Raw genomic sequence first — 25,058 nt, forward strand, 5'->3', positions numbered from 1 at the left:
ATTAGATCACGCAACATGCCATAAAATTGATGCAAGGGCCAAAAATGTCGTTTTTGCCTACGTTCCCACTTATTGTAGCAGTTGAGCATGTACTCTGCCTTAACAGAAGAAACGATTAAAATCCCCAGAACTCAATTAGACCTACTATACACACATTTTTCTTTTTAATTATGGCAAATCAGGCAAGATATTAGTTGATTCTAGGTTTTCAGTGCTCATGAATGTGACAGTGAAAGTATTGAATGTCATGTAGTGTAATGCAACGAAAACAAGGACACAGGAAAAAGGAAAACACAGACATAATTAGGCGCTTGTGTCTGTGTTTCATTTCTTCTTGTGTTCTTGTTTTTGCTGCGCTACACTACATGCCGTTCCATGATGATCAACGAACAAGCCCACATTGCCACCCCCGTGTAGAGAACAGGCAATTTCTTTATACACTTAAACCTTGATCAGTGGCACAGCAACAGGGGGGGCCGGGGGGCCGCGGGCCCCGGGTGCAAGGGGCCAGAGGGGGGGGGGGGGGGGGGGGTGTCATATACGTCTGAAGACACCAGGAACTTGTTGATGTCCTCGCCTTCCTCGACTACAGCCGGGGGGGGGGGGGGGGGTGACAGAAGACCTATGGGCCCCGGGTGCCAGACGACCTAGCTACGCCACTGACCTTGATATAACAAAGAAGTAAAATCGGCAATTCGCTTCGTTATATAGAAATTTCCTTGTATTGAAATTCGATCTGTTATGCAAATGAGTACAGTCGCCGATCGTTTTTGTTGCATGGAAAGGGGCCATGCGATTTTCCGAATTATTGGGCAATAAAAAAAAGCAAGTTTGAATTAGGAAACATTTTATTTTGACGAATATAGGAGTCAGCGATGAATGATACGGTTTCATATGCCACGTTGATATCTTTACATCAGCGGTACGAATTGAGTGACGCCATGCTTTCGCGTGCACTCCGCCCCCAAAGCGTCGCCCGGTCGCACTGCGACAACGCTATCATGAAAAGCGCCGGCAGCTGGGAGCGAATGCTTCGTCTGCTTCTCGTTCCAACGGACCATCAAAACTCGAGATTGCGCAACCTTCAATACTAAACGTGCGGGAAAACAGCTTACATGGTGCCACGCCTTCCTGGCATGCCCGCTCTTTCCACACGCAGCAGATTACCTCTAGAGCAGCGTGCGCGGCTGCGTATGCGCTCAGCCGCGTCTCGGCCAGTCATGGCCGAGACGCGCGCCAAATTACCCCCCCCCCCCACTCCGCCCCCTCGCGCGCGCTTGATCGCGTTATCGCGAGCTCGCTTTCCTTCCCCACTTTGCCATTGCTCGCGGGGAAGGCCGCACTTATGAAGCCACCATCTTTCTTGTCTCACCCTCGCACACTTTCACTCGCACCTAAAGCACAAGTGCGCGGGGCGCGATAGGATCTGATCGCACTTGGACTTAATTTATACGGAACATGATGCGGCTCCAAGCTATTGTTCTTGTCGCGCGCTGCACGCAGTTTGAGAGGTGCGTTTGCAAGGAGCCGCTTATAATTCAGTCATTTGACTATCTGCGTCCACGGAAGTTACCATTGATTGTCTCAAATGGCACTCCTCTGCAGCAGAAGCGAAATTTCGTTATATTGAAATTGCACACAAACACACTTCTTTATATTTAGGCTCTAGATGCATGGTGTTCTATGGAGAAGAGGTTATGAAAAGTTAAATTCTCCGTTATGTCGAGAATTTCGTTATACTGAGGTTTAACTGTATAGAGATTTGAATTTATATACCTTGTTGTGCAGCTCCTTGGGTCATGGTTTCTATGACTATGACTCATATGACTCTGTATCTGTTGTGTAGGAAACCTCTCTCACCCCGTTTCCCTACGGTTCTCCTTTTGGAGGAGGCCCCCAGTTGATGCTATCCTTGTTCCACTCTTGGCCCACATCATTTCATAATCGAGGCATCTAAGGCCACAGTTCCTTATGCTATGCAGCTCTGACATCATGCGTACCATACAGAATTGTACATGAGCCTGAGCCCATGCATAACCATTCTTCTGATCAAATGTTAATTTTTAGACTGACGTCCTTTCCTCTTGCATGACAGTTATCTCTGCTGTATTGTTGCTGCTCTCTCATGTACGTATACCAATAAATTATCTTAGTCAATTTCTTCGTGAACATTGAGTCCAATCTTTGCCAACTTAAGTGTGTGTTGAATGTTAATTTTTTAAGACCTGCCTTCACAATCTGCCTCCATCTCATCCATTTTAGCATCCTCAATTCAGTCACTTCTCCATCCTGAATTCTAGATGACTTTATTAAACTTGTTTAGGTTCCATACAGTATTGCTGGTCATGTATTGTCTTATAAGTTTATTAGACAGTGAAAATCTTCAACTTGACTGGAACCTGTGTAACATAAATATCATAATGCATCTTTTCAGTTTTTCCGAACTATGTCAATTCTGCTGATTCTGTGGGCTGTCCAAATTTTCCATGTTGGTGTTTTCAGTTATCATTGAACCAAGGTGTCCGTCTTCTCTATGGTTTACCCTCAAGGCTTCCCTTTCATGTACTCTGAGAAATTGGCATGCGGCTACCAGATGTGGGCAGCTTGCCTCACAACACATGCACATGCTCAGCTACTTTCGTCAACCTTTGTGCTAGATGTCAATCAGCATGAGCGAAGCAGTCAGAATGGGGAATTATGAAATTAAGGCAGAGGTTCGAGCATTAAGGGAAGTCATACTTATGAGGTGAGTACATGTGAAGAAAAGTATTCACAAATGTTGGGAATTTGCAGTTTCCTGTTTATTGGTCTATTAAACTCTCCCTAGCTATTTCAGTTATTTCATCATGTGTTGCAATTTTTAGTTGTAATATGTTTTTTTTTAAGTGCTGCCACACTTACTACTAGAAGTTTGAGAACCTATATTTCTTATTCACTTGGTTCATTAATACCTACAAGCAGCAGTCTTTTCACTTTCCATCAGCTATTGAATGCAATGCCCAGATATGTTCTCAGTCTACTTCAGTGGGAGTCACTAACACAGTGAATGATCATGAAGCATGTGTGTTCTTAGAAAGTGCCCTCACGTGATGCAGCTGTAAGTTAAGGTAGGGAATGCTTTGGAAAGCATGTTATGTGGCTTACATGATAATTATTTTATGCCAGAAAGCACACAAATATTCGTGTTTATTTCTGGTGTTCTTCTTCCTTAATTACCTTCTTGATTCAGCGCGTATATATGAAGCAAGAGATCCTGGCTTCTTCTTTCTTTACATTAGCAAATTACATTAATCATATAATAGCACACTTTACATAATTGAGCACACTAAAAGTCACTTGGCGAGCAAAACATGTACTTGTCCTTTTGAATATCCCAGCTTAATGTTTTAGTGTGTGCAGTTTGGACGTGATTCTTCAGAAGCACTACATCTGCTTCAAGTATATGAGGTATAATTACTTTTGCTTAAAGATAATCCTAATCTTCCTTGATAGCTGTCCTTTTTTTACTAGACAATATAAGCATGGTACTTAATTCCAAGGTAAATATGCCTGCTGTAACTGTATGCATCAGTGTTTGACTATTCGTTACCTACTATTCCTATTAGAAAAATGTATTTGCCAACCTCCAATTATTTGCATTGAAGTAGTGAAGAGTTTGATGGCAGCCTGTCTGGTTTGGTCAAAAGAGGCACGGTAAGTAGTTTAAAATTAGATGCCAGCCATAAAAATGAAAAATAAGAACTGGTTCAACTGGAGCTTTGTTCACAATCTTTGTGAACAAGGCTTTCAAGTGGGAGCTGAAACATCTATCTTGTATGCCCGATCTTCATTTGCTTATTATTATTATTTGAATTCATCTAGCCCTAAAGAGGTGGCAATTTATTTCGAATACTACTCTTTGCATTTTGTTTCCATTGCTGAGTTGTTTTTTTTTTAAAGTAACTTCATGCACCACACAAGTACAGCTCAAACATTTTCATTCTTTCAAGGACGTCACAACTAGTGGAAGGTATTCTGCACTAACATAATTATTTTGAGATTTCCAGTAAATATGTAGTCCTCATAAAAAGTATCTAAATAATTTTCGCCTAAGCGGTTATACATTAACCATGTAGGCTTCATCAACTTCTGATATCACTTGGTCTTGGCAAACTTGTAAGCTGACAAGTTTGAGCATGCAGTCACTTCCCTCCATATTTGTTTCGATGAAGGCTTGCCCTTTGGTGCTACTCTGGATCCACCCCCGTTTCCTGTGATTGCCACTACGGGCTTCAAGGCACACACCCTCAGGAAAACTTTTCATGCACAAACCTGGTTCTTTCACACTTTTACTAAGACAGACATTGAAGGCTGTTCTTTAACATGCTCATGAGCACTTATCATGATCAGTTCCCCATATAAGTGGTTTTGCTGAAGAGAATACAGGAATATGAGCAAAATTGACATGGAACCAACATATAGATAACGTCTGCATGACTGCCTATCAAAAGTTATATTTTCTTAGAAAAAAAAAACTGGAACGTGCATCGCGTAATGTAAAACTTATTGCATACACCGCCTTCATTAGGATGATACTGGAATATTCAGCCGTTGTTTGGAGTCCCCATCAAGTGACGCTTAAGAGGAAGTTGGAAAGAGTCTGGCGGCGCATTTTATTTGTTCGACATACCGAAGGAAGGAATCAGTCACGCTTATGTTACAGCGTTGCAACTTCGATCTTCTTGAGGTATGTAGGAAAAAATATAGGCTGAAGGTGCTTTATCAAATAATGCAGGATCAACTTAAGATTGATAAGCTCAAATATCTACATGCTCCAGGCAAAAGATACCCGCGAACTAACCACGACTACGTCATAAAGCCGGACCACACCAACAGTGATACATATCGATACTCATTTTTCCTGGATGCGATAGAAATGAGGAACCAATTGCCAAACGCTATTGTTAGCTTAAAAGATGTCACCGACTTTGAAAATGCTGCTGAGGCATATTTATGGGAGTTTTTGATTTAGTTTTGAAGTACCAAGTGATATCTGCGACTTGATATTCATTGTACGTATTTTGATAAATGTCAGAAGTGTGCTGAACAGCATTCAAGTGAACATCTTATTAACTGTGAATTGACAAGTGTTAAGCAACTTTACGTACATTAACATTGTCCATATTTGATTTATGTAATTGTATTGTCCTCCCTGTTATGACCCTCTATGAGTGTTGACAGTATTAATAAATAAATAAATAGACAACGAGGAATGTGGGTAAGAACACTTTATTTTCAGCACACATGTTTTTTTAATGAACTGCTGTTATACTGCTAAAATCTGCACATTTAATAAAAGTACACTGCTTTGCTTCATCACTCCATGCTAAGTGCAAGTATCCTGTACCAGGAAGTCAAACCAAGACGTGGGATGTTCAGTCTGTGAAAATAAAAACGAGTTTGAAACATTAACGTGCAAAAACTAAAGCACACTCAAGAAAATAAACACAGCACAGGAACATATCCAATGAATCAGAATTACCCTTGAGAGCAAACATATAGTTTCTATGGCACAGTGAAGAAACCTTATTCCTCCAGCTTTTTTGTGCGCGCGAGAAAATATGAAAGTGCATGCGTTCTCCCCATATTGTGTATCTGTCACCTTTTCACACACAACAAAGATGATGTCTCAATGTGCCCAACTGTCTTTGCATATCCATTTCTCTGCTCTCATACCATGATACCTACAGTTAAAGGCTGTAGCAATGCTTAGCTTGAATGAACCAACACAAGGTGCATGCACTGCGCTGTTGAACATGGCATTGTAAGTTAGATTCATGCACAGCACATTCATGTGCCATAAACATTTGATTGTGATTGTAGGCGAGATAAATAAAAAGAAGGTATGTAAATAAGAATATTCCCTAATAAGCTGTGCAGAAGTGCTCTCCCGTTTGGACAGAAGCCGAGCACAGCTGCAGTGAACAAGAAGCCAACTTATACAGCATTTAAAATCTAGGTTCTAAATGTGCTACAGATTTTTCTGAATTCATGGTTGAAAATCTAGGTGTTAAAGGTGACAAACATTTAAACAGGTCTCTATTCGGACTGGTAATGCTATGTGTCACCTAGTTTGATAAAATATGCCATATCACTGGTCTCCCAAGCTACGGCTGCTGTCCAGTTGCAAGTGCAAATCACTCAATTATGTCTAGGGCACGTTTGAGCAAAAGGCAGCCAAGATTACTGTGCCAATGAGATCTATTTCCTGACATCTGATTTCTTCTCAGAAAGCTACCTCTAAAAAAAAACCTTCACAACAACATAACCCAAACCTTTCTTGAGTAAAGCCATCACACTGGTCCTTGAACACTAATTACACAGTGGCTCTTTGTGATGTAATGTTATGTACGTCAGCACCTAACGAAGTACAGGAAAATTTAATAATGGCAGCGTGACAGGTACACAAAAAAAGTAAAGGGATAAAACATCACACAAGCTGCCAACAGTGTTCATATCTCCATTTCAATGTGGATGTTTTTAGCAGTGAATACATGTTCTCATTAAACTGAGTCATATTATTACAAAAGCGAAGGGCAAGGGTCTTTACATTCTAAACTGACAAATGTGCTTTATTGCGATTCACCGCAATACAGGAGGTGTTTTGCAGTGAACCATCACATAAGGTTTTGGCTACTACGGCGGGCGTGTCCTACAGCGGGGCCTCTTGTGTATTGCGGTAAAGCGTATTATTGTGACAAGAGCTAACCTGGCACGTATGGCTTTAGCCAACAAAAGTTCTCAAGACATCATGCATCCTGCCACGAAAATCTGCTTTGATGAGAGTAGAACATTAGGTTCGTCGCTGACAGAAACCATACATTCCAGATTCACGTAAATCTTTCCCAATATCGGCATGCTTCACCGCAACACACAACTATGTTGCGGTGATAACGGTGGTCGAACAGGCTGGTGCAAATGTTTCGACACGGGAGCATGCCTTCATCAGGACAACTGCTTTCCTTGGCAGTTTTCATATACGTGAGTGCCCCCAACTCCCAACAGGGGAGATTTACCTGGACCTTTGCCAAGAGACGTACCGACCAGCGTTTGGTAGTGGCTGGTAGAGATGCAGGAGTCTAAAAAGCGTTGCGAAATTCGGTTCCGTAAGGTTACCTTCACCGCAATACAAATATGTTAAGCGGTTAGACATACAAAATATTTTGCGGTGAATCATAGCAAGGGTATCCGGCCTTTGATGCAAAGCAGCTTTCCAAGAGGCACGGTAATGCCGTGGTTAGTTATGCAGTTCCCCGCATGCGAGTGAGTTCCCTGCGTTCGGCGGTTTCCCAGTGACATACAAAATTACATTGATTGACTGTGTTGTAAATGGGCGACGGCACTATATGCTGATGCAAAAGCGTCGTTTCGCTTTCGAAAACTGCGCTCGGCTAAAGAGAACAACCTTGACTCGCATATGACCAAAGCAGTTGAACAGGAAACTACGAAATTACGTAGCTGTTATGGAAGAAATCAACAGCTCAGAAAAAAATGGCCGTGTAAACATTAACTGGCTTACGAGGTCGACAAACCAACGGTTCAAAGCATCACAGCCACGTCCGAAATAGCGCTGAAGGCCGGCCAGTACACTTAGGCGCCTCAACGCGCGTAATGTAACAGGAGACGACAGGTGCACGCGTACATCATTAAGGAACACATATTATTTATGTCGGTGAAAGCGGTCACTCTTCAGTTCTGACATGCTTCAGCGCGTAACACTAGTCTACTGCGGCGAAGCTGACTTCAGGACCCCGATTTCTTCAACTCATCTGGCGAGGCAGGTCCGTTTATCACGCTTGGCAACGTTTGACATTTTCTGCCTTAATTTCGTTCGTTCTTTTTTAATTTTCTTATCACAGTGACCCTGTATCACGCAGTAGCAGAGCTAGTGCCGCGTCTTAACTGCGTAAGGAAAGGCAAGCGTGTATGCAGCAGGCACGGCGGCATTGGCTCTTGTTTGGAAACTTCAAGAGACGCTCTTCCGCGCAGCGATGTCATTTGTATTATTAAAAGAATGCAGGTGACGATTAAATGAGCCGCAGCAAAGCTGTAAAAAAGCAGTAGTAATGCTGTTCTAAGATCCTCTCGCTCGAGCGAGATGGTCTTAGAAAAAAAGCGCGACGTAACGCGATCTGACGGAACAGCTCGTCATGCCAGTGTTTTCTTACGTCCTCGTTCTTTCGCGCATCCTCCCTGAACCAGACTACTGAATGGTTCTGTGCACGCACTGACGATCCTGACGGAGGCAATACCACTCACATGAGCAGCTTTATATAATATGCCACGGCCCATTCCACATGCCGGCTGCAATTTGACGCGGCCAGGAGGCAAAATATGCGCACAAGGTACTTAATGGTAACGCATCAAACTGCTCACAGCCCCAATCCTTTATTACGCGCATATAGCGTGGAAAGATGAATTACTCACGCTCTAAGTGGGCACGGAATACGGACCGTTTCGCAGCGCAGCTGGCTCCGTAAGACGGCCGCCATGGAAATGAGCGGATGTGACATCATGGGTTATAGCGGACGTGACGTCATGGGTGAACGTAGACATTTCGGGCACCTTTCGTTTGCTGTGCCCCGGGCACAGCAGACACGGCCTACAGAAAATGCGATGAAAATGGTTTTGCGCGAGAGCGGTTGATCTGTCCAGCTCTGTGTGCTTCCGGCGTTGTCCAAGTTTCCGCTTTGCCGTATGAAGCCGCGGACGATGCGGAAGCACGTGTACGCGGTTTGCGTCACTAGTGATGTTTGACACTCTCGAAAGCCTATCGTTTTGGGACGAATATTATTCGCGCCAAGCGTCCAGTTATGACGCCTGCAAAGCGTGCTGACAAAGGAGGCACCAGCGGTCTGAGATCGTCGCCTTTGTCTAAGCGTAGAAAGGAATCCATCGTAGTGCAAGTGAACAGCGAAGTTCTCTCAGATACAACTAAACACAGGCTGAAAGCCGCCTTTGCGGAGAAGAAAGCCGGTCATTTCGGTAAGCTGGCCCTCGGCCTTACGGCTTTCGCTGCAGCGTTGCATGAGCCGATTCTTACACAACCGCATCGCAGGAACAGCGGCCGAGCTGATCACGGATCCTTTTAATGTTTGCCTCCTGCACAACTTGCTAGAGGACAAAGGTAGCGTCGATAGCTTGAAAAACGAGCTGTTTGACATCGAGTTCCACACCAAGGACAACGACCTCTACAAGTTCCACCAGGTAAATTATTTTCGTAATTTTAAGTGTACTACTTGCCGCCCGTGCATTTGCCGACATTGCGCTTTGGTTTCGGTTTGCAGTCGGATGACCTGCAAAACTTTGACACGCCGTACATACACGCTTTCAGGTAAAACATGCTCTTTCGTACGGCCGTTTCCCGCCGTGATATTGTCAGTGTCCAGCCGCTACTAAAAAGGCGTCGTTTGTGTTGGAAAACTCAGAAAATGCCTGGAGGAAACGCTGGCGCCATGGCTCCGTGATGTTACGGGAATTCCGTTAGATGGCACCATCAGCCTAACCTGTTCCAAGTACTCTTACACAGGTAGGTGACGAAGTGCGTGCTTGTAGATGGGCCACAAATGGTATGACAGTTGCTTTATGGCATTTTCCCACTTTTCCTTTTGTGCGTACAGACGTGCTGCTGTGCCACGACGATGAGTTGGAAGGCCGACGGATAGCGTTCATCCTCTATCTGTCCCCTGGTTGGACTTCTGAAGATGGAGGGGCCTTGGACTTGTTTGACACTGACAGCAATGGGCAGCCAAGGGACGTTGTTCGCTCAATATTACCCAGGTTTGTGGACAGCATGGGTTTGCCATTTCTTTGTACATACCATATTCCAAGGTCAAACAGTTCTGATTCTAAAACAAATTTCTGCCAAGTAATATTGTCCCACGGTTAAGAAAACTTGTCATGCCTAAATATATATATATATATATACATAGAGTTTCTCACTATAACACCTAGAGGGTAATTTGGCGCCACCGTCTATGGGAGTTTCTTAAGGGGGCGCCGTGCCGTCATGGGAATGACGGTATATGTGTCTGCGAGGCTCGCGTTGGCTGGTGTTGTAAGAGGCTTCGTCTAAAACGTGGATATGGCTACGCAAATAACGCGTTCTCAAAGTAAAATCTTCATAAAATGTTTCCATTCACGCATATTACATCTTTACTCACCCACGATGCATGACCAAGCGAAGAAAAGCAAGAACAGACGACCAACTGTTTCAAAGCGAGCGCGAACCTTGTCGTCTGTCCTCTAACTTTAGCGGCCCGCTGATACTTTTTACGTAACATGTAGTCGTACCCACAATAACAAGTTCTCATAGTTCAACAAAACATGTTTTCGCATAATAGTAAAGCTAAAACAGCTTTTTATGTGCTGTTCTAGTAGAAAATGAATCATTGTGACAGACGGAACGGTACTTGCCAAGCGCGTCTTCAAGGTGTCCTGTCTCTACGAGAACGATGCCAATCCGAATCCACAATATACCGGCATTCCCATGCATACCACAGCGCAGCAGCGCCAGATTTCCCTCTAGGTAATATTGTGAGAAACTCTATGTATATATATATATATATATATATAGCAGGTCTCGGCGGCTCTTGAAAGACAAAGGCCGAGCGAAACCGACGGAACGTTGCCCCTCAGGGCGACCGACCACGGGAGTAACACGCACTGGAGTTGAGTAGAGACCACCCGCTGAGAAGACGTCAGGGCCCGCGTCACGGCGCCATTTAGTCATGGTGTCGTTCTGCAAGCGACTACATGAAGTTGTCTCTCTCTCTCTCTCTCTCTCTCATGCCTAAATAGCATTAAAGCGATGAAAGTTCAACTTCGTTATATGTCTTTCCTACATATGCTTGTGATTGCTAGTGGCCACACAATTCAACAAGCAGACTTGTCTTCATCCGAACCCTAGTCCCTTGACAAAGACACGGCCACTTGTCAAAACATTGGCTACAGGCTCGGACTTGCTTCGTTTGGCCAGCGTCAATCACTTAAAATCTTCCTGTGGCCTAGCTTAACGTCTTGACAGACAGTGAAACAAAAGCAGAGGGGACAGAGAGTGAGCAGACCACTGAACTTCCAACAATTTATTTTATTTTCAGAAAGCACTGTTATATATACATGTCAAAGTGAAGCACGACAGCCATGTGCAGAACGCAGTCTTTGAGAATCTGACTTTGTGAAACTGCACTTACAGATTCGGAAGTTTGTTATGGCATTCAGTTCTTAATCATGAGAAATGAAAAAAAAAACAAAAAAAAACAACTGTACCTTATCAACATTTAGCTGCTTTGCAGCTCTGAAGCACGTTTAGTAAGGGTCAGAGAGGCAGATTTATTAGTGTCACTGAACGGTCTTGGCCAGACAGTTGCCCGATTGCCACACATAAGAAGCTACGGAAAGGAGAAATTGGACAAAAAACCAGTGCCTTAGGAACCAGTGCCTCAGAGTCGGAGAAACCCGCATCTTTGTTCTTTTGGATCAGCATGACCTGTGCGTCACTGTGTACTGCAGGTTCAACAGTTTTGCCTTCTTCGAGGTCAGCCCAGTCTCGTTTCACCAAGTGGCGGAAGTGCTGAGTGAAGACAAAGTGAGGCTGTCTGTTGGTGGATGGTTCCACGGACCTCCCATTAGTAGGCCAGAGCCCTACATGGAGCCGCTCCTTGAGCGGCTGTCATGGTGCCACATTGAGGTACGCATTTCAGCTTTAAAATTATGTGGTTTTACATGCCGAAACCGTGATATGATTATGAGACACGCTGTAATGGGGGACTCCGGAATAATTTGGACCACCTGGGGTTCCTAAACGTGCACTTACACTCTTAAATTCAAGTCCACAGGTGTTTTCGCATTTCACCCCCATTGAAATACGAATTTGATCGCAACCATCATAATTTGATCCCACAACCTCGTGCTTCATTCAGACGAGTTTTTGAAGCAGGCGAAAAAAGCAACAGCGAAGTTTCTAAAAAAGTAAACATTATCAGTGGTGCAACAGCTGCGCCAGTTGGACCCAATTGCGCCAAGAGAGTCTTCTGTGCCATTCTGCTCCATAACAGCATTTTAATAGAAAATTGGGCCAAGCCAGTGCCAAATGAGCATTAAGAACGAAAGCCTTGTTCCTTCCATGCTGCCTCGCCAGTAAAAATGAAACAAAAACCTAAACCGGGATGTCATCGCCATTCTGTAGGTCAATGGAGTAGTCATAGCCACAGGGTATTGCTGATGCCATCGGTCCTCCGTTTGCTGTATTTGCTGTTTTGTTGCATTTCTTCAGAGGAGCTGTTTCAATATACTGCCGCTGTGTGGTCACGTTGTTTGCTCCTTGTGCGCTGCAATTCTGTGTTCTACATACTAGTTGGGCACGGTGGAGCTTGCTCAAGAAGGCTGTTGGATCACAAAGAAGCCTCGGATGAGTTCCCGTCGCACTTTGCTCATCGTAGTCGCTGACAGTGCCACTTTAGAAGCACATACTTGCAATATGCATACTCACCCGATGGCACATAACTTGGTATTAGTGGGGACCTTTCTTGCAACCCTGCATGATTAGAAAAGCAGGTCCCATGGTTTGAGTTTGAACTGCATTCACCCGATCCAAGGCAGTTATGCAAGATAAATTTTGTACATCAGATGTAAAGAAAACTCTGTAATTTAACTGTCAAGTCTTCACTGTAACTTCAATTTATATATCTACATATATATGTTTTTTTTTTCTTTTCTTGCTTGCTTAAGACGCAGGAAAGGCGCAAATCCCTGTTGCAAGTTGAAATGGTTGAGCAGCTTTATACCATGATATAGGAATAGAGGGAGCCATTCATTAAAAATTAATGAAGCTAGTTTGGTAATCTTTAAACCGAACGCTGTGTTGATGCGCATAAAGCCAGCTCCATTATGTTTATTAGCTATTTCAGTTAATATTAAGACCATATCGTGTCTAGATTAACATTCAACACTGCGCCAAAAGTGCTTATTGTTGCACCATATTAGCTTTTAGTTTGCGCCAGCACTGATTATCTAAAAAACAATGATTTCCTTGTCAGTCTATCTTTTCTGTTTCGACTTGCTGCTGCTTGTCTGCTCCATCCAAAAGTTAATCATTGTTAATGAACTGCCTAGGTATCCCGCGAAAGGTTTGCACTCAGGCCCAGGGCATACATTAAAATAATGTGCATGTGACCCCCCTCTCCTAGTGTTGTCCCCAGGGGGGATTTTTATGATTTGTAGAGTTCACAGGTTGACCTGAATGTGGTAAGAGGGCCTGGTGGGCTGGAAAAGAATTTGCCTCCTGCAGGTTAATGGAGGTCACGCATGAACAAAATTAATAAGTTCCTTAGCGCTGATGTTAGGAGACAGTGAAACTGAAATTGGGAACAAAATAAAACCCAAACTGGTGTGAACCCAAACTGGTGTGTTCCGAGCCAAGCATGATTGCCTGACCGAGGACCTCTGAATTGTATCGCCAGGAGGACCTGCTACGAGCCTGGATCAGCCCCACCTACCTGGCAGACAGTATTGCCAAGCAGGTCCGAGAGCAGTTCAAGAGCAACTCGGAGATCCACCTCCAGGAATTCTTGCAGGCAAGTGATGCTTGAGTCACCCTTCACAATCACCCAACCATTGCATCTAGCCAAATATTTTTTCTCTGGTCATAATGTGGTCATGCAGTCCAACTGCCCATAACAAGCTGTGAGATGCTATTTGTCGTAAATATATATGTAGCAATTTTTTAACGCTGATATTAGTGAGAAAATGTTTAGATTTTCTTCGTTATATCTGATAATTTGTTATTTGCTCATGTCATAATGTTGTGGTTTAACTGCACTGTATTTCGGAGCAAACACTAAGCATCTTTTGTGTGTGTGCTTTCTTTTTAGACTTAGAAATCCAATTTTTACATATCTTATCTAGGAAATAGGGCAATTCTTTTCATGAAATTACTTGAAGAGACTGGTATTATGTAATTTGAAGTAGTTGCTTAGCGCGAATAAAACCACGGACACAAGGAAGACAGACACGGACAAGCGCTTGTCCGTGTCTGTCTTCCTTGTGTCCATGGTTTTATTCGCGCTAAGCTACTACTTCAAATATGGACGGCCAACTAGCCCAACAGTCAACTCTTCTGGTATTATGTAAGTTCATACATAATTGCAACAAGCAAGCTAACTAGCAAAATGTCATTAACAAATTGGAGGACGCTTAAGCATTGCCTTTAAGAGTGGAATGCGATAGCATTCAAAGATCCCTGACTGCTTCTCACGCTTTCCGGCAACTGCAGCTTATGCAACAGTAATGTTTACCGGGAAATGCTCATGGCGAACACTGTGCACGAAGGTGGGCTTTCAGGTAGAAATGCGGCCTCTTGCGTGGGCTGCGATGTGGCAGAGGCGAGCGCCACCTGGAAGTGTTTCAAAGAAATGGGCACACTGCTCCATGAACTCTGAGGTATTCATCCACCGGCGCGCACAAATGGCAGATGCCGTGGCCAGTCTATGAATGGTAGAAACGCTGGAAAAGGGGTTTGTTTGAGTTTCGCCATAACAGAATTATGTTTTCTCGTATATTCAAATTACAATCCAACGTCATCATGTCTGTAGGTGTGTAAGTTGTACTTTGCAATTTTTCTGCGTATTTTAGCTTGAGAAATACAATTAGTTTAGTAACTTCTTTGCACCACATGGAGGGCCTGGGTATGGGTGGTTTGAAAATTTTTCGCACGAATGGCGTCCGACGCTGGGTGCCGGACGCTGATGCCAACACCAGATTTTCTGCGACACGGAGACCTTAACACTATTGCGTTAAAACTATCAGATCATTGTAGGGGACACATTGCTATTTATTAATTGAGGCGGTGAGTTTTCAAGGCATGTAGACTTGGAATGAGTTTTAAAACTACCATCAATGTCGTAATAAGTGCACTGAAACTTGAGGCAAAACATATGCTTGTCTCACTAAACTTAACAAAGCACTTTTTACAGCGAAGCTGTGTATGTCTACCCTCCGGAAAAATCATAGCAGGGAACACAAAACACCTTGTGGCAAAGCCAACTTTCTTGTGAATGCTCTGTAGCTCTCAATCTAATGTAGGTATCGTCGAAAAAATTATACTGAAATGGGCCGCTAAGACAACTCTATCATTACGGCGAGTTTCATTTACTTTTCATAATCACGTAGTTCACAGTGAATTTTTAAATAGCATGGAGTTCTTTTGTGCTGTCAGTACATGGTCTTCTACGAGAAGGAAACTGACATCCCCATGTTGGTCCGCTGGAATAAAACTGTAGCCCTTACAAGTTTCATTCAGCTAACTAACTAGGAAGCATGCTGAATTGCAAATTACACACAAACGTGTTTTGTTTCGTGCACTCCTTTGGACTGTGCCTCGATCAATGCATATCGTCGCTTGCATCGAGGCTCGGTTTAACAGCCACCTGCGTCTAAACAGCACTCCATTGCAACAGCTGCATTTTTAGAGCGAAATCGAAAAAGAGCCATTGGTGGTGTATCACAGCAACAACGAGACCTTTATCACTTGCGTGGCAAGATAAAGCTAAAATGAAAAGAAAAGAGACAAGACAACAAGTTATTGTATATTTCTTTGTACTTTGCATAAATGACGTATACATAATTATATGTATAGTTACCCACCAACAAAACTATATACCAACATAATTTATAGCACCCTAGCAGCTTCGCTGGTCAACCACCTTCACAGGATAGAATGGTTCCTCAATTTTGGCTTCTCATCAAGTTCCATCAGTAATTATGATTATATACCGGCTGTCCCTTTAACTATTGCCAGGACTGAAAGCTTTAATGAACGGCCCTCACTGTTTATTTATAGATGTGGTTCACAGTAGCAACAACTTTTTGTTTGTTAATTAGCACTAATACTTATTTAATTATGTTTATTAGGTACTTTTTGTTGAACTTCCCTAAATAAGTTCTCAATACAAAAGTTGTGGAGGATGTTTAGAAATGACGAATAACAGTGTTGACACAACCGGTCTTGCAGACTCCTTTTTTTTTTTTACCATCGGAAAAGGAAAGCCCGTGAAATTTTGAAGATACGACGTCACACTGTGCCCTGCTTTGGCTTTCCTGCCATCCTTAGTCCTCTGTTGGCCAAGCACTCTGAAATGCAAAACCTGTGTGGTGTGACGAAAGACATCTCAAGTTATGTTCAGAGCACAGTTCCAAATTTAACAAAAAGTTTACATTATACTAGTCGTGCAGTTGTTTTCATTATTCTCCTTGGACCACTTGTGAAATTCGGTTGTGCTCACTGAACCATTGCAATGCCTTCAGGAAGACAAGTGCAAGGAATTGGAGGAGGCACTTTCTGACCCCACCATCTTCTGGAACCAGCAAGGCCCACCCAATCGCCGGTAAGAGTGTGTTGCCATTTTGCCAATCATACCTCCGTATTCAATGCATGAGGTTAGGGGTTGTGTTCTTCTTTCTGCTAACCTCTCGTTTCTCCTTCTGCACTTCGGTGCTTTGTGCCACAGTCGTGCCATGAGATTGAGGGTGTTCGAACAGCAAGCTTTTTCTAATCAAGTCGAATACTTTAGAAAAATGACTCCGAAATGTTGAATCGGATCATTATGCAAAAAAGAGGTGAGGCGTGCAGACAGGACACAAGAGTAGAGAAGTGGACAACACGAACGCCGTCAGAGAACTAAAAATGAAGCTTAGAACCACAGAAAGTTAAGCTAGTTGGTAAGGTAAGCTGGTAAGCTAGTTACCAACTAGCTCAACTTTCTGTCGTTCTAAGCTTGAATCGAATACCAGATACTTCTAATTCCTAAACAATATGAAATGTAAGTAAAAATAAAATAACTGGGACAAAGCAAAGGTTCTGTGGAACCTGCTTGGCAACAAAAGGCTCATCTATGCTGGTTGAAACATCTGATGCCGTTATCAACTGGATTTCAGTTCAACTGAGAACCTTGCAAACAATAAAAATAAAAATAAAGGTTTTTATAGATCTGGTGCACCGTGGCAGTGATAGTAATGAAACAAGAAATTGCTCATCACCTCATGCACGTAGTAGAGTGGAAGTCAAACATTCATGTAATGAACATAGATCTAGAGGATTATTGGATATAACAAATTAAATATAAAAGATTTCTCACCAGTATCAGCATGTAAGAAATATCTGGTTATAATAACTATTGGATATAGTGAAGGTGTTTTTGTATCTGATGTAACTTCATTTTAAATAGGTTCACTTGTATTGCTCTCTGAAAAAGCTATTTGCAATACAGCGCTGCCCATTATATTAAAGAAATCCAAGCATTGTGAGATTGGCCAAATGATAAATTGCTTTGCTTATATAAGTAGAGACAGAAAATTTATAGGCTGCTTGAGGTGGTCATGCTTACTTAAGGACTGCAAACAGTTGTCCATAAGTTATCTCCTCCACGTGGTTACTCAAGAACTGGAGCGTCTGCACAACCAGTTTATCCCGCAGCAGAATATTTGAAAGAGTCTGTGACTTGCTTAAGCCTTTGTCTCTTTAGACGGTAAGAACTGTTGTTGTCCTGCACAGTACTCAAGTGTAACGAATGTTCAACAACTTCAGGCAGTGAATTCTCTAATTGAATGCGAACAAAATTTCAAGTACTAATATTTTATTCTTATTTGAAATTTCGAAAAGCGGCACACCCCTGCACAAAATAGTGTTAAACCATGTCAGTCTCGCCAACATTATGCTATGCGTGCCTTGCTGTTTCCCTGGCTTTATCTGCTGTCGTGCAGTGTTTTACCATCTTGGGGGGGCCCCGGTGCGGCTTTACAGGTGGATGTTGAAGTACCCCACGCCAATGGCGCCCGTGGTGGAAGAGTGCCTCCGGGTGTTCCGGTCAGAGGCCATGTTTCTTATCCTTTCGAACCTGACGGGCTTGAAGCTGCATCCACTGTCCGCTCTCGCGGATAGCAGCTCGAGTTCAGAGGACGAGGGAGGATCCGACAGTACCGAGCAGCCCGACCACAAGTCCTCGAGCTGTACGCAGGTCATCCGCAAGTGGAGCCACGGCACGTACACCCTGGCCCACGACCACGACCGGAGCTCGGACGAGTGCGCGCTTGACGTGGTCCTCTACCTCAACTGCAGAGGTGACTGGCATCTCATGTTGTAGAGCAAGAGCCTAGAGAAGCAGGACTGTTGGGTCAAATTCACCATCTCATCAGATCTGATTGGCTCACTGAGTGGCTGTGCCTTCTCTGATTGGCTGAAAACGCCAACATGGCGGAATTTGGGAATGTCTGCTATAGCTACCCCAAAAAGAATGCAAAAAAAAAAAATAGAGAGTTTGGGAAGGTTGTTTTGGAGTGAGAAGGTTGTTCTGGAGTTCCATGACCCTACTTGGTTCGTTCCTAGAACTACATCATGTGCCAAAGCTTTCTTGCCAAAAAAGTTACAATTTTTTTGCGCGTCTCAGGCTGCATTCATGAAACTTCTCTTACACAATGGTTTCCCGATTGGCTGGCATTTAAGTGGTCGCCACTCATAACAGCTATTAATGTAATAATGAGACGATTGGCACAATGACACTTGAAAGCAACCAAAAGTGAAGTGCAAAAACCTGGGAGATACAGAGGGTACGACACACAAGTTTTTTTGGGCTTCACTTGCAGTATGTCATATCAAAAAGGTCAAATTTCTACCTTTCTCAACTTAAGAGAAGTTTTGTGACTACGAGCCCGGCTTCAAGTGACCAGCAATCTTTTGTATACATTTATAGAACCTTGTTCATACATTTTTGAAAGAACCGTGAGAAAATGCGTACTAATCGGGAAAACGTGCAATCATAAGTAAAAAAAAATTTGACAGATTCAACTATTGTTGACATCTACATAACGCGAAGCGTCATGTGGATCATTGCGGCACGAGACGCCGACGCGCATCAAGCTGGTGGTGCTTCGGCGGCTCGAGATGCATTTTGTTGTTTTCCTGTAGCATTGCGTTTTAAAGCACAACTGGAAACAAGTGAAATCAAGCTGGTGGATGACATTGGATTCCACCGAAGCAAAATGTGATGCCCACATTGCGCCATCTACAGCAGGGAACGGCGGCGCGTTTGGATTATCGCCTACTAAGAGCGCCAGAATAACGTGTATCTGAATGAGGGAAAACTCTCGCATATTCGAACTCCTGGTACCATGTAGCAATTATATTGAAAAAAATATGTCCCATTCTCACGAACTGCCTTTCAGACAAACCTGAGCCGAACACCAAAGTCTGAAGTGTCGCTAGCCATTGAAACGATGCATACAGAGAAAATTGAGACATTTAGCTTTGCGTGATACGTTAGGCCCAAAACACATGCACTGCCTCTCCATGGAACCAGGGTAGAGTGCTGCTTGAGCAGCATTTTAGCATTTTGTCGGTGCGTGCCATGCTTCAACAGGTGAGCACATTAATTACACAGTAAAGAATTTGGCCTTTAAGGCATTCCACATCGCCAGCAAATGACCAGCACTAAATCCTGTCACGTCATCTGATGGACACGTAGTCCACAGGGCACGCTATTATGACCGTCTTTCTCTGCATTCCCAGCTCGAATTAGCCACACTCGCTCAGTGATCTGTAGTTCCTGAGACGGCGCTTCCAGAAATGCATGGGTCTCGGTGATTCGGTACAGTTGCCAACAGATAATTTTACAGTTTCGAGGAAATTGCAAACACTTTACAGCGTGCCGCTCGAGAATTCAGACTTTGTCCCGCTTCGCCCGCATGAACACATGCCAATTCGGCCACTGAGTTCACCGAGTTGAGCCGAAAATCGAGACTTTGATGCATTGCCAGTGCCTCTTCGAAACTGAAAGTAACGGTCCACCTAGTCAGGTAGTCGATTCATTTGTGTGCAACTCTACCTAAACCACTGCACAAGTCAATCGAAGCTGATAAGTGTGCTACATTGTGAAGGGCTACATTTGCAGCCACTCTTATTCTGCGGGAAGGCTTGGTAAGCCAGAAAATATGCAAATATGAAAGGTAGATGGCGACACCACCTTAAAGTTTCTGCACCAGCTTCCGATGACATCATAGGTTTTGACAACATCCACTTGCACCCAGTAACTTTTTTATTGGTAAAGATGGATTACACTGTATTCTAAAAACCCAAGGACTTGGCAAGTTTCAAGAACATTTATTGAGCCACAACATCCTAAATACGAAAAATATTCGGCACAAAATTTTAAAACTGAAACATTGATCCTCATTTTTTTATCAAATAACTTATTACCACGAAATTTGTCAAAATATAAGTGTGGAAGAATACTTTATCAGGCTAAACTCATTCATTGTTTCTATTTAGTGTCCCTTTAAAACCACTGAGCACTAAAACCAACAGCAGCAATTTATTCCTGTGTCAAGAAATAAAATGCTCAGTTGTTAAAGCACCTACGTGGTTGTCCCATGTCATCTTCCTCTGTCCATCGTTTTATTTGGTTCCTTCGTCGTACTAGCCCCTTTAAAAGGAAAGGTGGGCCAGTGGCCGATGCTAGGTGAATTCAAGAGGTTCAAGTAGTGTGATGACAAAACAGATGTTTCAGCTAGAACTTGGAAGCATTCATTTAACTTCCTCTGTTGATATACATGAAAGAATAACAAAGGAAGGCTTCATTTGAATGCACACATTCGCGTTCTTCCTAGGTGCAAGGTGTTTAAAACAGGGTGTCGAACCAAACCCGAACCAAAAACCATACCCGAACTGAAATTTTGCATGGAACTGAACCCAAACACAAACTGATATTTTTGGAACATGCCTGAACCCATACCAAACCTAAACTGAAAAAATAATCACGGTTACTGGTTTGGCATAGAACGGTTCAAGCATATAAGGCGACAGTGGGTGCTCAATAGTTTGCACGATTGTTCAAATAACTACTTCTTCAAACAATGCATCCTACTAGCACATTGTTATGACTCACGAGTTGCATTGTGCGAGAAGAGGGATAGGCTATGGGTACGTGCTGGTAATTACGGCCAGCTCAGCATAGACACTTGCACTTCTGAAGTCAGCTATGCCTGCTGTTTCAGGGGCTCCACAGAATCTCTTATTTCTGGTTATTCTCCCGATTCAGCTGCTATGTCAACTTGTTACTAAATCTAGAGAAATGCAGTGAACGGACAAGACTTCCAGGAAGGGATATCAATAAGTTCGGCTGCACGACTTATTCTAACCGTAACACTGCGGTCACTAATGAATGCCATCAGTGAGTGGTAATACGGCTGCGAACTGCACACAAAACCTGCTCTTGTTATGTGCCATGGTTCAGCGCATGTTTGGTGCTTAGCCAAGCAGGGTACAATGCTCTCCACGTTGTAGAAATTATTCGTGGGGCACGACGTGCATGCTTTTGATTTCTTTGTCCGGCCTAGCACAAGACTACGGACCACGTGCAGATGCGCAAGAAAGGTTGACATATAGTTCAGCACAAACTGTCCTTGTTCATTGTTCAGAAGCATCGGTGTCTTCACCTGCTTCTATGGAAAGGAGAAAACAGAGCGAAACATCAAATGCTGGCTTCTTTATTTGCTGCAGACTATAAGTTTGAAGTTGTAATTTATGTAATACAATGTAAATTCGCGCCGTCTTCAATGTCACACGTTACATGCCGCAGTCTGCTTACCACCAGTCTTGCAGTAAAACCAGAAGCAAAATGAAAATTAACTGACGCCACTGCTCTGAAAGTAACGTGTATGGAACCTACGCAGAGTTCACGCTGAGCAGGGATTCTCACTAATTACCTCTGTTTTTAACACGTGCATGAAAATTTCCCAGTATCAGTGTAGTTAATTAGCAAATTTCTGCCTCCTCTTGATAAAGCTTGCACATGTGTGATACAGACAAGTCGATAGTACTATGCAGCATATCGCCATGGGGCAGGATAAAATGGGCTGAGCCGAACCAGTTCGCCAACCGTTATAAATTTTGAGTTCTCCGAACCAGAACTGCACCAGAATGAAATCGGACCACATTGAACGTGAACCCGACTGGTATTTTTTTCGATTCGACACCCTGGTTTAAAGACCCTTGGAAAAAAAAATTGTTTGCATATTATATACTGATCTGTGCTAAGGCATGTGTTTCTATGTGGCCTCGTTGTCGAGACACCAGAGAACCAATGATTTTGCAGGCTCGTGAAACGCCTTAACGTACTGCACCGACTTCATGGATAGCTGTTTAAGATGAGAAGTTAGGTTAGGTTAGAAGGCTTCGTAGGCTCTCAACACGTGTACATGTACTGCAAAAGCTTTGCAGAAGATTAGAGGTTAGGTTAGATTAGACGGCTTCATAGGTTCTCAACATGTCCATATGTACTCCAAAGACTTTGTAAATGGCATTACAGGTTAGGTTAGGCATGTTGATACAGCAGCTTGCAGAAAAGCTTGTGCTGTGGGATTATGATATCTGTTCGCAATTGAAACTCTGTCATTAGTTCAAACACCTTTTGACTTCGCCTTTTTAATGGGAAGCTGCGCATGCTAATGAGTTCTCCTAAAGAAATTAGTGCTCTGGGGGAGTCGACAAAGCCAAGTATATGCTAGAACTTTAGAAGAGGGCAGTGCTGCATTTGTGACAATATAAGTAGCTGATTATGGGATGACATGTAATTACAAGTGCATGTAATGCTTGTTTTCTGTTGCTGGTAGCTGTTGTCACTGCTCCTTTGTGCAGACCCTTGTCAGTAGATTACTTGTTGTGGCTGGCTAGTCATCCTGGCTGATTATCTGTGGTTGTTAGCAATACCTGTGTCACGTGGGGCACCTTCGATTGCGATTGGCTCCTTTACGCAAACTGCAGAGGGGAGCCAACCAAAATTGAGAAATTCGATCCCAACTGGGCTCGGTTGCAATCAAAAGTGCCCTCACAGCCTTTGTCTATGGTAAACACATCCTCTTGGTGACACATCTATAGTAATGGTTCCTTTTCTTTGTGTGCTTCTTTCAGAGTGGAAACCAGAATGTGGTGGTTTTACAACGTACATAGTGAAAGGCGAAGACGAAGACGTAAGTTTGTGAATTACATTACGATATTAATAATATAACAATATTGTCATATCTTTATTGTTACTACAGTTAAACCTCGGTATAATCAAGTATTGAACTTTATGTCCATAGAACACCATGTATTTATAACCTCAATATAACCAAGTGTGTTTATACACGATTTCAACAAATGAAATTTCACTGCCACCGTAAACATATACCGAGACAATAAATGGAAACTTCCGTAGACGCAGATTGTCGAATAGTTGAATTGCAAGCAGTTGATCACATACCGTTCGACCGCCGAAGCAGAGCAGCGTCATGTTTTGTATAAAGTCCAAGCGCGATAAGATCTTAGCCCACTCCGTGCACTGTATGGTTTGGGTACTAGTGAAAGTATGCGCGGGTGAGCCAAGAAGGATGGAAGGACAGTGGCTTGATGAGCGCTCTCTTCCCGTGTGAGCAAAGGGAAAGGGGGCGGCAGCCAGCTCAGTAACACGATCAAGCGCGAGAGGGAGAAGTGGGGGAGGGCAGATTGGCGTGTGCCTCCCTTTTTATCGCAACCGTGGCCGAGTGCATATGCAGTTAGTGCGCCCTGTCTTTAGAGGTAATCTGCCATGTGTGCGTGCCGAGATGGCTTGGCATCATATGCGCCGTCTTCCCGCTTGTTTAGTGCTGGAGGTTGCGTAATCTCAAGTTTCGAAGGCACGTTGCAGTGAGAGGCAGAATAAGCATTCATGATAGGGCACATTTCATGAGAGGGTCATCCCACTGCGGGCGAGATCAGCAGCAGGGGTGGAGTGGGTGCGAAAGTGTGGCTGGCTTGGCTTCGTACTGCCAATGTGAACACGTCGCTGACATGGCATAAAATCTTATATTTTGTCGCCGACTCTGAGATTCCACAAAACGAAGTTTTTTCTCATTGATGTTAACCTTTTTTAGATTGCCTGATAATTCGGAAAATTTTACGGCCTCTTCCGTGTAAGAAAAATCCATTGTCGACTGCACTTATCTGCATAAAAGGTCGAATTTTAACATAAAGGAATAAATTACTGATTTTTACAAATTAGTTATATCAAGGTTTAACTGCATTGCTTTTACAATGCACTAAAACTTTGTATGCTGACAGAGTTGGTGGCGCTATCTTTTGGACACACGGCTGACTAACCATGACTAACCATATTCTACTTAGCTGCTAGCGTAGCGAGTAGCCAGCAAGATAATTGTTAATGTCTAGTTCCCTTTGTTTTCATTTTTCTATCCCCAAAGAGGACACCCACGTAATAAGAACATTTGTAACGCGTTGTGCAAGCTTGAGGTCTGGGTTCGACTCCTGGACACAGCACTCGCATCTATATGAGCGTGAAATTCAAAGACGCTTGTGTAGTGTGCATTGGGTGCATGAATAACCCCGGGTGGTCGTAATTATCCAGAGTCCCCCACAACGGCATGCCTATAATCATATTGCTACATGCTTTTTGGCTTCTATTACCATGGAATTCGATTTCGCTGATGCATTGTGCTTGGGTGAAGTGTCGCAAGAGACTGCTACCAGTGTTGTTACTGCAGTCCTCGGTATTTTGCAAATGTTTACGTTCAAGCTAAAACCCTTAATAAGGGCAACGGAGGGTCTCGATTTTTTATTACGAGCACACAAAGCCAACGGACCTCTTTGTCTCTGCACCACTGATATGAACACATACATGAGCAGGCCATCTGCTTGGTAGGATCGTGTTAAAATGAAAGAAAATTGTGAATTCTGCATAGTTTGTCATAAAATGTCATGCACTTTATGTTGCTTACTTATGCAGGTGTTGACCCTGAATCCATGCCCCAACTCTCTGGCGTTGGTGTACAGGGACAAGGGACTCCTGCAGTTTGTGAAGCACGTCAACCACGAAGTGACCAAGCTGCCCAAGGAAGACCAGTGCTTTCACGACATGAAGTTTGTTTATTACGAATGATGTAATAAATTGCATTTGTTGTTGCAGTCGCGATTCACAGCAGGCAAGTGCAATTGTCAA

General features: G+C 43.4%; 1 protein-coding gene and 1 long non-coding RNA gene across 2 annotated transcripts; one reads left to right on the top strand and one right to left on the bottom strand.

The window, feature by feature from the left end:
* Window positions 1-5,252: 5,252 nt before the first annotated feature.
* On the bottom strand, window positions 5,253-8,647 carry LOC140214099 (uncharacterized). Its single transcript, XR_011891023.1, has 2 exons — window positions 8,467-8,647; window positions 5,253-5,419 (listed from the first exon to the last, which is right to left on the bottom strand). It is a non-coding gene; the product is annotated as an uncharacterized lncRNA (long non-coding RNA).
* A 27-nt stretch (window positions 8,648-8,674) lies between these two features.
* Window positions 8,675-25,024, top strand: sud1 (Prolyl 3-hydroxylase sud1). The gene is made up of 11 exons (XM_055064435.2): window positions 8,675-9,024; window positions 9,098-9,246; window positions 9,327-9,373; window positions 9,468-9,568; window positions 9,660-9,819; window positions 11,551-11,728; window positions 13,500-13,613; window positions 16,342-16,421; window positions 17,837-18,153; window positions 22,997-23,055; window positions 24,846-25,024. The coding sequence occupies exons 1-11, from the start codon at window positions 8,853-8,855 to the stop codon at window positions 24,996-24,998; spliced, it is 1,530 nt and encodes a 509-aa protein (XP_054920410.2). The 5' UTR covers window positions 8,675-8,852; the 3' UTR covers window positions 24,999-25,024.
* Window positions 25,025-25,058: the final 34 nt, after the last annotated feature.

The sequence above is a fragment of the Dermacentor andersoni genome, chromosome 11 (genome assembly GCF_023375885.2).
Source record: "Dermacentor andersoni chromosome 11, qqDerAnde1_hic_scaffold, whole genome shotgun sequence".
Taxonomy (NCBI): Eukaryota; Metazoa; Arthropoda; class Arachnida; order Ixodida; family Ixodidae; genus Dermacentor; species Dermacentor andersoni.

Bases quoted from the DNA above. Each gene is read 5' to 3' on its own strand.
- sud1 (XM_055064435.2), top strand. From the start codon at position 8,853: ATGACGCCTGCAAAGCGTGCTGACAAAGGAGGCACCAGCGGTCTGAGA. The intron at 9,025-9,097 runs GTAAGCTGGCCC...ACCGCATCGCAG, and splicing joins GAAGAAAGCCGGTCATTTCG to GAACAGCGGCCGAGCTGATC. The intron at 18,154-22,996 runs GTGACTGGCATC...TGCTTCTTTCAG, and splicing joins CCTCTACCTCAACTGCAGAG to AGTGGAAACCAGAATGTGGT.